Here is a 17,487-nt window from a genome sequence, read left to right on the forward strand (position 1 = left end):
TCTAACGACTGCATCAGGCAGAAAAGACAGCCACGCAAACTTAGTTTTTATTAAAACAATCCCAGAAGGGGAAATGGATTGCAGAAAATCTGTTTCATTGCAGCTTCTAGCTGGTTGATTGAGTGTCAAGGAAAAATTGGCTGCTAAGATGTTTCATAGAGTATAATGCATGGTTTGGTGCAGTTTGTTTTAATAATTTGTAGAATGATGTGACAAAAGTATAGCTAAAATAGATTCATAGGTAGTTAGTAGGCATATGATCCAGTAGTTGGTTGAGTAGTTTAACCAAATTCACAAAATGCCCTAGAGCACAGTCTGGTTAAGTGACCTTTTCAGAGTCACACAGTAGGAAAAATGGAAGATGAAGGTAAACACTAGACTACATGAAGCAGCTTGTTAAAAAAAAAAAAAAAAAAACTCATTGTCTTAATCCTCTGTGCTAACTGCCAGACTAAATAATCTAAAAAGTCACTTGATATGCATTCATAGGTGATCACTGGGTATAGACAGCTAACCAGTGTTGAAGTAAGCATTTGCAGGGAATTACTGTACCTTTATATTGTCTTAAGTAAATAGGATACAGCACTGTATGTTTTGATAATTGATTGCATAAATCATGTGACACTTTCTGTGAGGTGCTTAGCATTTTAAATAAAAGAATATTTTTTTTTACCGCTTGATGACTGGTATATATAGTAGAAGGATATTATATGTTAATTGTGTTGATATCAGTATGGTAATGACATATTCTGTTAGCAGATATGCAACCACTATCAACAGTTAGCAATAATGAAGTTACTACCAGGGAAACAGGGCTCGTTATTTACTTGATATAGTTCCCTGCAGGCAGTGCAGCCAGTAAAAGAAAGAAAAAAAATATATATATATATATATATATATATATATATATATATATATATATATATAGTTGTTTTGAATCATTCATTTTGCAGTGTGATTGAGATCCTCAACTAGGGCATCTAGGATGGGTGTAACAGAAAGCAAAAAAGTACATTATTTATTGACTTGATACATTATAATAACATTTTGAAAAAGTAAATATATTTCAGTTTCAATGTGTGTGTGGCAAAAGTGTTTTAGCTTGTAACTGTAAAGTACTATATAACTTTCATAGGTGTAGAATTGCCATTTTATTTGATTTGAATTTGTAACTGCTCTTTTTAGTAATGATGGAGCTGTTTACAGTAGAATGGAACTGCTTTCACATTCATTGCTTGCTGCCAAAAGCTGCAATATCTCATGTTAAAATAAACTCTGTGAGTATTCTAACTTGGTTTCTAAAAAAGCATATGTTATTTTGGAAGGTAGAACTGCTTGGCTATGAGCTACTGTCATTCAGACATTGATGCCAAATTCGTCTGAATAGTGGCAGTGCTTACTGTGTATGCAGGAGGGGGGTGTTGGCACTGGAGTGGTAGTAGTAGCTCCTACCAGGAAACAGTGTGTGTGTGTGTGTGTGTGTGTGTGTGTGTGTGTGTGTGTGTGTGTGTGTGTGTGTGTGTGTGTGTGTGTGTGTATGTGTTTGTAACCTAATCATCTGTGTTTGTTAAAAACTGAGGAATTCACAATGAATCCCTGTGTACAAAAGTTTCTAAATCACTCAGTTTATTGTTGCGACTTCTGGTATTTAGCTGAGTAGAGAAGTTAAGAGATGGATCTAAGATAAGTCCAATGTATTTTTGCTCCATTATGTTTGGACTGATATTACTATTTAGGTCCTGAATCAGCATGTTTGGTATAGAAGAGAACTGTTTGAGACTTAAGAATAACACTTGATTAGCTTTTGTAAAGTTGAACTGGAGTATGTTAGCTTGAAACCATTTGAAGAATAAGGTGCATTTTTATTTTTATTTATGTGTCAGGTGAAGATGGTTTTATTTTGTGGACCAATTTTCTAAGAGTAACATAAAAAGTAGGGTTTATCAAGAAGTCACTGAGAACACCTGTAGGTTTAACACTTGGACAGGTTTGATATCATGAGAGAATAGTTTTAATGGGTATAAAATATACAAAGTAGTGTTAAATACTTTGCTGGTTTGACAAGATTTTTTTCTTTGGAAATGGCAGTCACTGCTTTGGATTTAAATAAACTAATGATCGGATGTTGTCGTTTTCATTCTTCCTCAGTGTATGGGCTTCGTATCCAACTCGGCCACATTTTACTAACAGGATCAACTGTTGAGCTCCTCCCTCTACCCATAATACCCATGTCCAACCCCAGTGCCCCAGATCTTGTTTGCTGCCATCACGCATAGACATGGATCTACTCTCACAGCATTTTTTTCTGGGTTGTGTAGTAAGTGTTCCTTGAGTATCAAAACCATTTTGTTTTCCATGGTTGATCATTTACCTTATAGTTCCTCTCTCTCAGTACTTCAATTTTATTTTATCCATTAGGTCTCTACCTTATCAAGATAACTTTCATGCACCATTGTTGGTACCTTTCTTTATATATTTACCCTTTCCTGTCCCTCTTTCTTATCCAGATAAATAGGGTATTTTTAACTACCATTGATAGTAGTCCTACTTTCTATAGCCTTAATTTATCTTGTAAAAAAAAGATAGCTCTATTTCTTATCTATCCTTTTGCCCTTTCTTGTTATTGATAGCTAATATGGCTGAGAAGCCTACAGGTTTTAAAAAAATGTACTTTCTGTGGGCACAAAATTCCTAACTCGGAAGCTCACAGGGAGTGCATTTACTGTTTTGGAGCAGCACATCTGGGTACGGACTGTACTATTTGTGCTGCATTTAACTCCAGGGCTACTGTGGACAGAAGAGGCAAACTAGTCCTCAAAGGATTATTACCTGCATCATCTTTTTCTTCCTCCAGGACTCAACCCCCCCAGCAACCAATGCAAGGCTCCGTCAGAGCACAGAAAAAATCTCCAGCAAAGTCTCTGAAGACTTCTTCATCCTCGGAACCTCCTCAAAAAATTTGAAGATCATCGGATCTGAGTTCATCAAATCCATAGAGAAAAACTATGGATCCTAAGTCTTTGGATCCAATAGTTATTTCAGCCAGTCCCGCCATTCAATATATGGATCCTGAATCATCAGATCCATCTCATAGCACTTCTTATACACTGAGAGCTTGCTCAATAAAGTTCATGCTTGACAAAAAACACTCCAGACCTCAGTCTGCTACCTCATTTATCAGGTCCTCCAGGAGTCCTTCTGAAGCAGAAGTGAATAAGATGATGAGAAAGTTCCTCAGAGCTCAGATCCAGATGGCCTTTATACTGTCTCTGTCTCCTATCGGATCAGTGAGCTTTCCTGCCACTGCCCATGCAGTTATATCTCCTTCTCCAATCCATCCTTTGGTTTTGGAGCCCCAGGATCTGAGAGTTCTGAGCCAAAGAGAATTACATCTTTGATGTCAACAGTTTCCCTCACCAATTCTAATTTGTTCAAATTGGGACATGTCTCGGAGCTGAAGAGATGGCATTGGAGCTGTCGGGCTGGGATCTATTCTGATGATGTCAGAGCCATCCTTGCCTCTCAGAGCCGTGATGCTAGATAGCTGTGGTCTTCATTGTGTTCCATGGTATATCCAATGGTATATCCAATGCTGTGGAAATTGTTTTGTACCCTTCTCCTGACTGATGCCTTTTAACAATGAGATCCCTTTGATGCTTTGTAAGCTCTCTGTGAACCATGGCTTTTGCTGTAGTAGGCAACTGAGTAAATGTCAGGAAAATCTAACTAGGACAGCTGAACTTTATTTGGGGTTAATCAAAGTTTCTTTAATTGATGGCAGGTGTGTACCCAAAAAGACTGAATGTTGTAATTAAATCAAAAGGTTCTTCAACAAAGTATTAGTTTAAGGGTGTGCACACACAACAAAGTATTAGTTTAAGGGTGTGCACACTTATATAACCAGTGTATCGTACTTTTTTTATTTTTTTATATTTTTTTCCCCTAACAGACTTGTTTGTTTTTCAATTGAATTGTACAGGTTATAGGTCACATTAAAGGTGGGAAAAGCTGTGGGGCTGGGATCTATTCTGATGATGTTAGAGCCATCCTTGCCTCTCAGAGCCATGATGCTAGATAGCTGAGGTCTAGTTCCCTTCTTGAGGCACGGATCTGGACAAAGTCATAATCAGCCTTCATAGGAAGTCTCGGATCCGGTGTGGCTGGCCTCGGCTTCTCTTGGTCCATCTCCATTTGAGATTGTGGAAAGGGTGTTCTCTCATTCAAGAGATCCAGTCTGTCATACACCTTCAGATCCTACCTGCTTTCCCTCTATGATTCTGAGCTCTAATCCCATCAGACCTACTTAACAGGGACAGCCAGTTCCATCTAGCATCCAGACAGTTCCCATGGAAGAACTAGTCCTTTCTTCAGACACCTCCCTAGAGCATTCCGGTGAGGAGGTTCACCAAAATAGAATGTGTAAAAGGAGGCACATAGCTTCTCCCTTGAAATCTCTCACTTAAGATACTAACTTTGATGAAGGGGAAGGATGCCCCAGATCACCACCTGATGACATCTCATTTGAAGGCATTTTGGAAATCCTTAAGCAGAAAGGTGGATGGTCATAAGATAACCTTCCCCTTAGGAGTCGGTATTTCTGGAGACTTTTGGTGCTGGCCCATCTACATCTTGGGTGACTCCCCTGACTGATGGGCGTATCAACCTAGTCCCTCACCAGGCATGGAAGGAACCAGATTCTGTTGAACCTATCCCACATCATCCAGACACAATTAGCACTTCCAAAAGATAAGCCCATTGGAGCAAAGGAGTGCCTGTTGATGCAATGGTTGTGGCAGCAGCCACCAAGAAGGAGCTAGCAAAACAGGACTGCTCTGTCCACCTCCCTAATAGAGCATCCAGGACATTGCACAGGTTTGGAAAGCACATGTTTGCTTCAGCAACATTTGCCTTGAGGTCCCTGAACTATTTGGTGCATTTTACAAGAGTGCAGAGGGATTTGATCAAGGAACTCTCAAACTCTCTCTCTCGGAGTCCATGTCTACAAAAGATTGCAAAAGATCATCTTCACAGCTAGCCACTATTTTATCTATGTTCAATGCAGCTATTAGGCTGATTTCTCATGCAGCAGAAGACACCACACTAGTTGCCGGTTAAGGCATCGCCATTAGGAGACATGCCTGGATGCATTTATGTAATTTTGTGGAGCCTTTCAAGTCTTCTTTCATCAATGCTCCCTTTGATGGAACATCCTTGTTTTGGCCCTTCTTTGAAAGAAACAAAATCCCACTATGAACAGGAAGGAAAGATTCTGACTGTCATAGGGATTTGCTTTTCTATCCCTAAACAATTCTTTTCAAGAATCAAAGAGGAGGCAAGAAATGTGGTTCTGTAAATCCCAGGGATCTTTTTAGGATTTATGTAGAGACAATTCCCTCAGAGGCAGAGGAGGAAGTTGAAATGGAAGAGGCCCACGATATCAGTGTTCCAGAGATTCCTTTCCAGCTTGACCCTTTCAGTGCTCCTGCAGTGCTGCCTGTCTGCCCGCCCCTAGAGGCAGTCAGGGGACAGTTGTCCTTGCACCTAGATGTCTGGGTTGCTATAGCAAAAGATTCTTGGGTGCTAAAAATAATATCCAGAGATTACTTTATACCATTTGCTCAAACACCCTCTTCCAAAATAAGAAATCTTCCTGATGTTCCAACCACTCAGATAGAAGCTGCAGCTCAAGAAATTCAGAAGGTACTGGACAAAAGAGCTATGCAAAAGGTCCCACCAAACCAGATAGGATTCAGAGCTTACTCAAAGTTCTTTTTAGTACAGAAGAAGACAGGGGACCTGAGACCAATTTTGGAAAACAGCATCCTGAACCAATGTGTGAGGAAATCAAAGTTTTGAATGGTCATGGTTCAGTCCATTCTACCTCTTTTACACAAAGATAATTGGATGTAGTCAATCGAGCTTCAGGACTTGTACTATCACATAAAAATAAAGAGATGCTCCCAAAGACACTTGCACTTTTGGTTTGGAGCCAGACACTATGAGTTCAGTGTCCTGCTCTTTGGACTTACCACAGCCCCCAGGATGTTTACCAAGTGTATGGCAGTGGTAGCAGCTCACCTGAGACTGCAAGAATTCTGATTGTTTTCATACTAGGTGACTGGCTTCTCACTGCCCCAAGCATGCATCTCTTAGAGCAGTAAAGAGACTATTTGCTCCAGATTTGCCAATCATAGGCATTACACTCAATATTCCCAAATCCAAACTGCTACCAGTACAGAGCCTGTAGTTCAATGGTGCTCATCTAAACACAATAAATCAGACAGATTTTTTACTGCCTCATTGTATATGCAGAATGAGGTCTCAGGCTCATCAAATTCTTTCTTATCCTGCTCCTTCTGCCAGGCCTATTCTTCAGGCCCTATTCTGCCAGGCCTATTCTTCAGGCCCAAAATGTTCTATGGCAGCATCTACAGTATTAGTCCCATTAACACTCTACTGTGTGTGTGTTCTTCAAGGACTGTAGTTGTTCAGTGGTCTATTCTTTGACAGCCCGTATACTTCCCAGTCAAAGTTACTCTGGTATGCAAAAATCATATTCACTGGTGAATCCTGTCAGATGACATTTTCATTTGTTGCCCCTTCATTCTGTCTCCCCCAGTAACCACAGTGAGCACGGATGCCTCCCAACTAAGGTGCGGGAGTATTTCTTGGGAAGAACAGTCCAAAGCAAGTGTTGCAATGAAGAGACCAATTCCCATATCAATGTCTTGGAGATGGGAGCCGATATTACTATGTGGATTAAGATGTGTTCGTCGAACATGTCTTTCGACATGGTAATATAGACCCCTGCCTGACATGAATAGGAAGCCTGTTTCAAAGAAGTGACAATCTCTGAGACATATATCTGTCTCTCAAGCATGTTTTTTTGAGTTGCTTACTAAGTTTAGATCCCCAGATCAGGAAATTCTCATGCTATTTGACTTGTGGATATGTAGCAGCTCCACTAGGACTGGGTAGGTCAAACATAGGTTACCCCTTAATAGTCAGTAGGAGACAGAGTAAAGGGATAGAGCTTTTAGTCTATCCACATAGAACATGTTATTTACATCCTGTATTTTCTTTATGAGGAACCTCTGAGGTCGCTTCAGCTGCTTTAAGTGCTTAGTCAAGTACATGCCAAATGGCGCATTGTGCTCGATTATTGGTCTAATGAGGGCTGAGTACAGTGGTTACTAGGCTAACAACCACAAGGGCCTTTTTAAGCCTACTTATGCATTCCCAAATCTCTGACAAGGTCTTGTACCCTTGATAAGTGTAAGCAGGGGCTTAGGAGATGAAACATTTACAAGTAGGGGCCTGGGAAATGAACCATTTACAGGCTGCCTGTGTCCATTAGAGATATAGGTGCCAAACCAGCGATGAATTTCCTGTTTCCCATCCAGTTGTCTAAGTTACACTTGAATTGGGCTAGGGAGGAATACTGTTTCACATGGATAGGGGCTACAATTTCCATGGATCTGGATGCCACATATTTACTCATAAGTTGTGCCACATATTAAGACTTCTTCACCACTGTGAACAAACATATAGGGCGGCGCAGTGGTGCAGCGGTTAACATTGTCACCTCACAGCAAGAGGTTTTCCATTTCGATTCTCGGCTGGGGTGCCGTCTGTGTGGAGTTTGCATGTTCTCCTTGTGTTCGTGTGGGTTTCCTCCGGGTACTCCTGGAGCATTTCTCCCCGGGCCTCCACTAAAAACAGGCTCTGTGGAACCTAGTTGGACATTCCCAGTCAACAAATGTTAAATAAATAAAAATAAACACATGGAAGTCAAAGTTCAGTCTGCTATCTATCTGCATACCTAGATCTCTCGCCTCTGAGTCTACTCTTAGGGGTGTGCTATTGATGGTTTTTTTTTTGTTTGTTTAGGTTCATACTAGGCGAACTGCCTTTGCGAGCAATTTTAAGCTTAGCCAATTATCCCTTGTGAGCCTCAAACGCTGCACCTTGTGTTTGTAAGGCAAACACCTTAACCATTAGGCTACCCTCCCAAGGGTTGTAATTTGCAGGGGTATTTGACTTCCCAAAGGGTATGATAATGTATTTTTTCACATTTAATTTTAGGCCATGGTTCTGGCACCAATCATTTGTCTGATCTAGACCCTCCTCAAGGATATCTGCACTTTTGGGGGATTCAGTAATTGCCCCCAGCTTGCAGTTGTAGACAAACTTTGTCATTCAGAGGCTTTTCACATTACTCATGACTTCTGAGAAGTATGTTCCAAGCAGGAGTGGTTCTAGCATTGAGCTCTGTGGCAGTCTACTAGTAACTGGTCTCTTGCTGGATCTGGATTTACCCACTTTAACCACGTGTCCTGTCCATGAGCCAAATGGCTAGCCATCTGGTGATTTTGGGATTTATTCCCAGTTTTGTGTTTATTTATAATACCTGAGTAGGAAATTGTATCAAATGCCTTGGCCAGGTCAAGGTGGGTGATATGAACTGTTTTACTCTCATCCATGACCTCAGTGTCTTTCTCAAAGAAATCCACCAGATTCAGTAGGCAAGACCTGCCCTTGGCAAAGCTGAACCAGGATGGGTCCATTGTTTGGAGGTTTCCTATGTCATTATTTAACATGTCCATGATTATTTGTTCCATGGCCTTACATATAAGACTAGTCAAACTTATGGGTCTGTAATTTACCTGGTCAGTAGTTGGCCCTTGTTTATGCAGACAGATTACTGCTGCTGTCCTCCATGATCCTAATGAGCCTGATAAGTCCTGATTTAAGCTGTCTAAGGGGCAACCTGTTATATCAGCAGGTCCCATTGTAGCTGTAGTTTTAGCTTTAGAGAGTGCAGTGACAACCTGTTTTTTTAGTGATAATTGGCAGTGGAGTAGTAGATGGTATTTCCTGAGAACTGGGGGTGATGAGGAGGTGAAATTTTAGCTGAATTTGTCGGGCAGTAGATTTGCTGTATGATGCCATTTACAACTAATTTCACATGTGTCTCCCCGACATACAGCATTCTTCTTCTGTTTTCGCTCAGTTAAATGCCACTGCATGCTTTAAGTTTCCATATACAGTGATGTATCTCATATAAACACTATTTTATCACATTTTATCACATTTCTCCTTTTTCAAGGAAACATTTGTTTTTCCAATAAAAAGAAGAATCACAGTCAAATGATCAAAATCGTGATTATACATATGACATCATGAAATGGCAACTATATTACAAAAAATGAATATGATATAGCCTAGTGAATTGGAAATACCTAATGCAGAATTTTTCCATTTTGTAATTTGGCACTGTTGTGATCTTTATGATTGTTATTTTCCTAATATTTGGTATTGATTGTGAGCCAATGCCCCACTCATCTTGAAGAACAGACTATTTGTGTATATTTGGCCTCCACAGGGATCAATTGCAAAGGTATGCCTGACTGTTCACCCTCCTACAAGGATGGGCAAGCCCATCCCCCCTGTCTGTGCCATCAATGTTTTGAGTCAGTAATCAACCTCAGGTCACCTGTGCCTTAGTTAGGGTTTTATTCCCTCCATGTCACCAGCACAGGCTATAAACATTTCTGTTTAGTGATGGTTACCTATTTTTAAGTTTAGGCATACTATCTCAGCTGAAGATAAGTGCTAACCCTTCCATCTATCAAAAGTATCTGAAAAAAAAATGATTTTATGTATGGCAACCATTTTGCAAGATGAATGACAGAGTATTAAATGCTGTACTGAACCCCTGAGTATCAGCCATTTGATGGGAAGGCTTGCCTAGAAGGGAGCATTTAGATTTGGCAAATTATATTGTTCATCATAAATCCCAGAATGCCCATTACTGAAGAAGTGTTTATAGATATCATATGACAGTCTAAGGATTGTGTTCTCCAGTAGTTTCTTCTTGTGGTTCTCTGCACAGCAGAAGACAGAAACTATGGAAAATCCTCTTGCGGATGATATTTTGCATAATTATATTAAAGTAGTTCAAAAATATTACAGCCACTTGATCCCCAACTGCTTGAATTCCACTAACTCACAGCTGAGGACTTGAAGGGCTGTACGCCTGACCACCCAGCTGCCCAAATGGGTGCTCAAACTCAGATGTGAGATCAGGGACCCAGCTGTTGCAGCGGTCAGATACAATCCACTTGCTGTGGAACATTTAAGTGGGTAAGGGTAACAGGGAGAGGGATTTTAGGTTTAGGAGGAGAGAGGGAATTTTAGGTTATTGGATGGGATCTGAACGTTAGGGCTGGGGGGAAGGAGGATTTTAGGCTTAGGGAGTGATTGGGAGAAGAGGGGGGGTTTGGTTTAGCAGAGGTTAGAGAGGGGGATTTTAGGTTTAGGGTGTGATCAGAAGGTAGCAGAGGTCAGAGTTAGGAAGGGAAGGGGAAAATTTAAGTTTACGGAGAGAATGGGAGATGATAATTTGTGAGGGGAGGTGGATTTTAGCTTAACAGAGCCAAACAGAGGGGAACAGAGGGTTATGAAGGGGAGAGGGATTTTAACTTTATGGACCAATCAAAAGTTTAAGTTTAGGGGAACAGGTGATAAGTCAGGCTTCTGGGAGAGATAGTTAGCCTTTGCTAACTTTATGGGAATTGAGTCTGTGGATGTTAGGGCACTTGTCAACACAAGCTTGTGTGAGTAGGGAAGTATGTCATGAGCTAATGCTACATGAGCACTTGTAGTAGACCCAATAGTTCACATCTGTAGTACATGTCCTCACCCAGATACTGTGGTTTATTAAGACATTATTTTGTGCTTTATATGTAGTTTTAGTGCTGTACTGTTTTCTTTATGATCTGATGAGACTCCATATTTCTGTCAAAATGGCATGATATTTATTATTTTTTAGAAACATATTTGAAACATTGTATTCTATAAATTTGTTGCAATGAGTGCACCAAGTTCAATACTTTTAGAGAGCACTGGACAGGCCTCCCTCATGTCATAATGTAGTGTTAACACAGGTGCTGGCTGTTTTTTGTTTGTGGATTGTGAGTTACCATTTACTAGTCTGGAAGGTTTAGTATACAAGGTCAGCCACAGTATAGTTAGGAACATGTAGCCATTACAGTGGGAGAATGCTATTGTAAAACAGAATATATTCATGTACTTCTTTTTTAGCTGCAGATTAATCAGGTATTTTCTTTTTTACTTAGATTGCTGAAGGAATGGCTTATATTGAAAGAAAAAATTACATTCACCGAGATTTGAGGGCTGCAAATGTACTAGTATCTGAGAGTCTTTGCTGTAAAATTGCCGACTTTGGACTGGCCAGGCTTATTGAGAATGAATATACAGCACAAGAAGGTAGGTTGGCCTTTATCCTGACTTGTGTAAGACACCTTAACACACTAGACCAACTCCTGTGCATATACATTGTATAAATGTGCATATATATTGTATAAATGTATGACACATTTGTGCTTCCTTAGCTAATACCTTCTAGTAGAGTAGACGTTAGTCTGATTAGTGTTTTTCGTCTTTTTCTAACTAGGTTAGCACATTAGTGAAAGTTGCCTGTTTTCATGGATGACCCAGGATGATTGTCTGATTACATGACTTCCTCAGAGTCACACAGGTTTCAGGTTAAGAATAAACAAATCAGACGTGACTTTGTGATGGTGCTCATTAATAGCTCATAGTTTATGTTTCTGTTAATGGTCAGAGAAAGAGTATGATGACTGTTGCCTAAGTAATGTTCAGATATAAGCCGTGCTCTATGAAATCCTTGCACAGAGAGTATAAATACATGCAGAGGTGACTTATCCATTCTGTACCATTCCCCATGCTACTTTACTGACATTGAAAGGAAAAAATAAAATGATAGTGAATACCTGGAAGGTCTGGATATAGGTGGTGTCAGCTGGAAGAAGAGTAACCACTGCGGGATGTTTGCTTTATGGAGTAGCTGAGAACCACAGTTTGGAGGAATCAGTATGATAGTATTAGTATGGTTTTCACTGGATAGAATGTAAATGGGATCATTACTGCAAACCTTGGCACTCTTCTGTGCATATGTCATCACTTAATGGTGTGATTCAAATTAAATGGTGCCACAAAAACAAGTCATACTAGCACAACAATGGTGACATTTATGAGGGTCTTCTCCAGCAAAGACTGACGCAGCAGTGCAACTGTTTGTATTGCTGCTTTACAGTACTCATTTCTCCGGTATGTTGCCTGGTCATATGGCCTTCAGTGTGTAATTTGAATGCCTTCTTTATGTTCATTTAGCATTTTGCTGGAGCCTCTGATTTCTTCTCACAACCCAAAGTCATGTTGGAAAGTGAATTGTCAATGGTCAAAATAGTCACTATGTGTCTGTATGTGCATGTATCCTATATGATAGACTGGCATTGTTTGCACTGCTTGTTAATGCTTTATTCCCAATAACTGCTAATACAGACTATTTCCCCATGGTTCTGTATTGGTCAAAGTGGGGTAATAAAACTAAATAAATGAATTTAGCAATAAAAAATGAAACACTCATAAGGAATTCAGCAGTGGATGCTAAAGAAAGGAAGTGAGAGAAAAAACTGTGTGGAACAGCCATACCTTCCATTACAAAGACAATGCTCACTTTTGTGAAATGGAGAGAAACAGTTTTTTTCTCGGTGCTGTTTATTTAACCCTGTAATTGTAGTAAAAGAAATATACGTGTCTATATTTCAAGTTTGTGATTAACATAAAAAATGAAGAACTACTGGATATCATTTGCATATTTATATTCATCTGCTTAAGTTTATGTTTTTTAACGTGTTCACTACTTTTTTTATAATGGTCTTTACCTTAAACTAATCCATATTGCAGAACAGGTTTTCTCTAACATGGTATTACTGTACAAGTAAAGCTCAGTAACAACAAGTTTAACATTTCACAGCAGTCCCAGCAACGCACTGTGAAGCCTGGTTACAAGAAAAATAAATGAACACCAACTTTCATTTGCTAAACAAGGATGAAATGCAATGGCTAGCAAATATGAAAAAAAAAACAAAAACATAAAGTTAATGAAAAGAACTTGTAACATAAGCGGTACAACAACCTGCTATTTCCTCACTAAACGAACCTCTTACAAAGCCTCCCTTAATGAGGTGGGGGAATTGGTCAACAAAAATAACTGCACCACCAGCAGCCATTACAATTACCTGTGTATATGTGTGTGTGTGTGTGTGTGTGTGTGTGTGTGTGTGTGTGTGTGTGTGTGTGTGTGTGTGTGTGTGTGTGTGTATGTGTGTGTGTGCTAGAGGCAGTTGTAATACTTTACACTGCATTGCTCATGTTACTTGTTATTTCTTTACTGATATGATTGCAGTATAACATCAATATTGCTCACCATCAAGAAATTTGCTGTAATTGCTGGTCACCTGTTGCTGCTAGCAGACAAATTAATTTCCAACTTTACTCCATCCCCACCCCCAACCATCCCCCCAATAATACCTTCAAACATAATCCCTCCGACTATAACTAGGGAGCATGTATTGACTGCGCTCACTAAAGCCATGAACACTGTCTCAAAGCGCCCCAATAACATCCCAGGATGCCTCCTGATGGTCAAAAATACAACATATCAGGATCCCTGTACTCATTATTTAACTATAGTCTTAAAAGAGGCCTTGTGCCGTGTGAAAGGAGGACTGCGATGGTCATCGCCCTTCATAAAGGAGGACCTTCAACAGAACCTGGAAACTACAGACCCATTAGTCTGACTAGTCTTATTTGCAAAGCCATGAAAAGAAAAGCCATGTAAAAAATGATCATGAAAACTATCAGCAAGGACATAGGAGACCTCCAGACATTGGATTCCTTCCCATTTGGCTTTGTCAAAGGAAGGTCACATCTACTGAATCTAGTGAACATCTCTGAAAAGGTCATTAAAGCAATGGATGAGAGGAAAATGGTGCATACTGTCTACCTAGCTAGCTATGGCATTTCATACATTACTCCACTCAGGCATTGTCAACAAACTTACAGAACTAGGTATAATCTCATTTATAACACCCTGGATAGCTAGCTGACTCACTAGTAGGACCCAGGAGGTTAGAATTGGTGAGACTACCTCTGCAAAGAGGCGGGTCATCAGTAGATTCCCCAGGCTCTGGGCTAGACTCACACCTGTTTGGCATCTACTTCTTGGATGTCAGAGCTGATATCAAAGGCCTCTGGCTAACCAAGTTCACAAATTACTGCAAACTGGGAGCAGTCATTGAATCTCTCAAGATGAAAACACCCTTCAGGAAATCTAATACAGACAAACGCTTGGTGCCAAAGCAATGGCTGAAAAATCAGTGCCAAGAAATACATTATAATAACTTTTGTGAAGTATGCCACCCCAGGTAACTATGGCATCAGTAAAAAACTCTTAAACTTTGATTCCCTGGGAACTCATGTAGATAGTAACCTAGCGTTTGACCAACATGTGTCCAGTGTAGCAAGAAAATCCTTATGTGTTGCTCAACTTATAAGCACATCCAGACAGGCCATCATAGAGCATAATGCCCCCTAGCTCACTGACCAGTAACATCCAGCAACTGGAATGTCCACAATGGTTCCTTACAATAAGGATATCGGGATTAAACACAATATCCTATGCTGATCTCCTCAAAGTCCTGTCTCTTCTGAGAAGTGATCTTTGCCTGGCATACAAGGTTCATAGGTAAATACTATGTGAACTGCCCTGAAGAGCTATTTTAAGCCTAGCCAATAATCCAAGGTCAGAATCAAAGCCTCTACATTGAGTTTATGAAGTGAAGACATTAACTATTATGCCAAACCCACCCTCCAAAGTAAATTGCTATGAAGATGTTGTGTATTGAACACAGGACCTCATATACACAAAGCATGTTGCGCTACCACTAACTTACATCCCCTAACCCCGTTTTGATGAATATTTCACACATCTGCTAAACAAACAGCATCAGAACTACTAAATGACACTGCTTATTTCTACCCACCTCCCTTCCCTAATGCATGTCGTTATATTTTCCCTATAACTCTTCCCCTCCTTTTTCCACCACACAATGTTATCTTTACTGCTATTTCTCCCACTTCTAATCTCCCTAACCCTAAGCACTTCCTACCACACTGAGCTCCATATCTTCCCCTCTTCCCCCATCTTTCCCTTTCCCAGACCTCTTCCAACATATAACCAACCTCCACTGACTATTGCCCCCTCTCTTTTCTGTCTCTCCCCTTTTCAATGTCTTAAATTTAAACTCGTGGCCTACCCTGCTCTTACTCCTAAGCCCTACTGACCACCCTCACCATTTTCCATCTTGTCTTTGCTCTTCTGGTTTCCGGTTACATCCATCCCAATCCTGGGCCCTCCCCTCTTTCCACTTCCCCTCCACCTTCATCTGCTGTACCCCCCAAAACATCCTCAAATATCTCCAGCCCCAAACATCTCTCTATCTCTGCAACGAACATCCAAAGCCTAAACAACAAAACGTCCGAACTTCATGCATGGTTGGCCCAACACAAACCTCACATCCTGGCCCTATCGGAAACCTGGCTAAAACCTCATATCAATTCCTCTGAGTTTCTCCCACCTCAATACAAAATCTATAGGTCTGATAGGACACCCAAAAAAGTTGGTGGGGTGGTTATCTTGTACTCTGTTTCACTGATGTTAACACCTATAGACATTACCCTGCCTAGTTTCTCCCCTGTTGAACTACTACTCCTAGACTGCCACATCAATAACTATAGGAAGTTTTCTATTGCCTCTATCTCTATCCCCGAGGTAAAAAGATCCCCATCCTTGAACATATACTCCTGGATAAACACCTTCATCCCCTATGAAACCATCATTCTTGGAGATGTTACTATAGATTGGAACTCCATTATTGGTGACTCACCCCAACATTTCATAAACCTGTATGGATTTTCACAACTGATTACTACCACTACCCACTACAGTACAAATGCTACAGGTTCCACAATAGACTGGATCGTGACCAACTCTCCAAACAACTATTGCAACCCTTCTACTTTCTGTGACTCTATTTGTAACCACTGTCCCATCTCTTTCTTAAGGCACTCTCATCATCTCTCTAAGCCCCATCTCCACAGAGATTGTAGGAAACTGACTAACTTTTCCCCTGAAACCTTTAACTATAGACTCTCTGCCATCAACTGGTCTTTCCTAAAAACTCTCCCACTCAATGATGTTGTTACTAAATTCAACCACATTTTTCTTGATGTCATAAACTCTCTTGCTCCAACTCACAAAATCAGAATCAAATCTAATTTCGCACCCTGTCTTTCCAAAGCCACTCATGCTTTGATGCATGAAAGAGATGCCCTATGGAAAAAAATGGCAAACCACTAAAACTCCCACCTTTCTCCAAGGTTATATGCAACTCAGAAATGGTGTAAAAACATTATTTTGGATAAATGCCAATATTTCACTAAATTTTAAAGCTCTCACCCAAATGACCCCCAAAAATTCTGGAGTACTATCAATTCCCTGCTCCGCACTGGTTTTCCTACCATCCCTAACACTTTCCCCTATCACGCTCCCTCTGAAACTGCAGACTTACTCAACAAATACTTCACAGACAGCATCTCTAAACTCCTACCTTCTGGTAACTCTGCTCATCCCAACTCTTCTGTGTCACCCTCACCTCCCCCTAAACCTCTATGCTCTTCTGTCTCTCAGTTGTTTACCTTGCAACCTATTCCTATTAAATATATCAAATCCCTACTTCTTAAACTAAAACCATGCTCTCCTTCCACTGATAAACTCCGCCCTCAATTTCTGAAAATTGCTGTTGACTCTATTGCATATCGTGTATCTATCTTAATCAACCACTCCATTCATGAATCTACCGTACCAGAAATATGGAAATCCTTCTATACCACTCCTCTGCACAAAGGTGGCAACTCTGTTCAACCCTTTAACTATAGATTAATTGCTATTCTCTCACCACTCTCTAAGATCCTTGAAAAATGTATACATACTCAACTAGTGTCATATCTCATTCCCAAAAATCTCCTCACCCCCACACAATATGGTTTCCTCCCTAAACACAGAATCTTGACTGCCTTACTATCCTTTACGCAAAAGGTTGTAGAAACTATGGACAACAACCTCCTCATCTCCTGTCTATTCCTTGATCTCTCTAAAACCTTCAACACTGTGTCTCATCCCATCCTTCTTAACAAACTCTCAGACCTAAACCTCCCTCCTTCTACTCTTGGCTGGTTCCAATCCTACCTTACTGGCATAAAACAAGCTGTTAGATGGCAGCAGACTTTCTCACCCTTCCTTGCTGTTCAAACAGGAGTACCCCAAGGCTCCATATTTGGACCGCTCCTTTTCACTATTTTTACCAACAACCTACATTTATGCTGCAGTCTCTCATCTGTAATACAATATGCAGACAACTCTACTCTCTTATCTATCTCCAATACTATCTCTGAACTACACACACCAACAAAGAATTCCTTTACCTCTTTTGAAAAATGGCTCAGAAATAATGAACAAATCCTTAACCTGAAAAA

The 17,487-nt window shown here is 40.3% G+C and overlaps 1 protein-coding gene across 1 annotated transcript in view; it reads left to right on the forward strand.

Annotated features, from left to right (window-relative positions):
- The window catches only part of BLK (BLK proto-oncogene, Src family tyrosine kinase), a 961,491-nt gene that overhangs the window by 904,470 nt on the left and 39,534 nt on the right, over positions 1-17,487 (forward strand). The window contains exon 12 of the mRNA XM_044062787.1: positions 11,142-11,292. Coding sequence (XP_043918722.1) covers positions 11,142-11,292 — 151 coding nt within the window. The remainder of the gene's footprint in view (positions 1-11,141; positions 11,293-17,487) is intronic.

This window comes from Protopterus annectens, chromosome 2.part1 (genome assembly GCF_019279795.1).
Source record: "Protopterus annectens isolate FY-2018-M chromosome 2.part1, PAN1.0, whole genome shotgun sequence".
In the NCBI taxonomy this organism is placed as follows: domain Eukaryota; kingdom Metazoa; phylum Chordata; order Ceratodontiformes; family Protopteridae; genus Protopterus; species Protopterus annectens.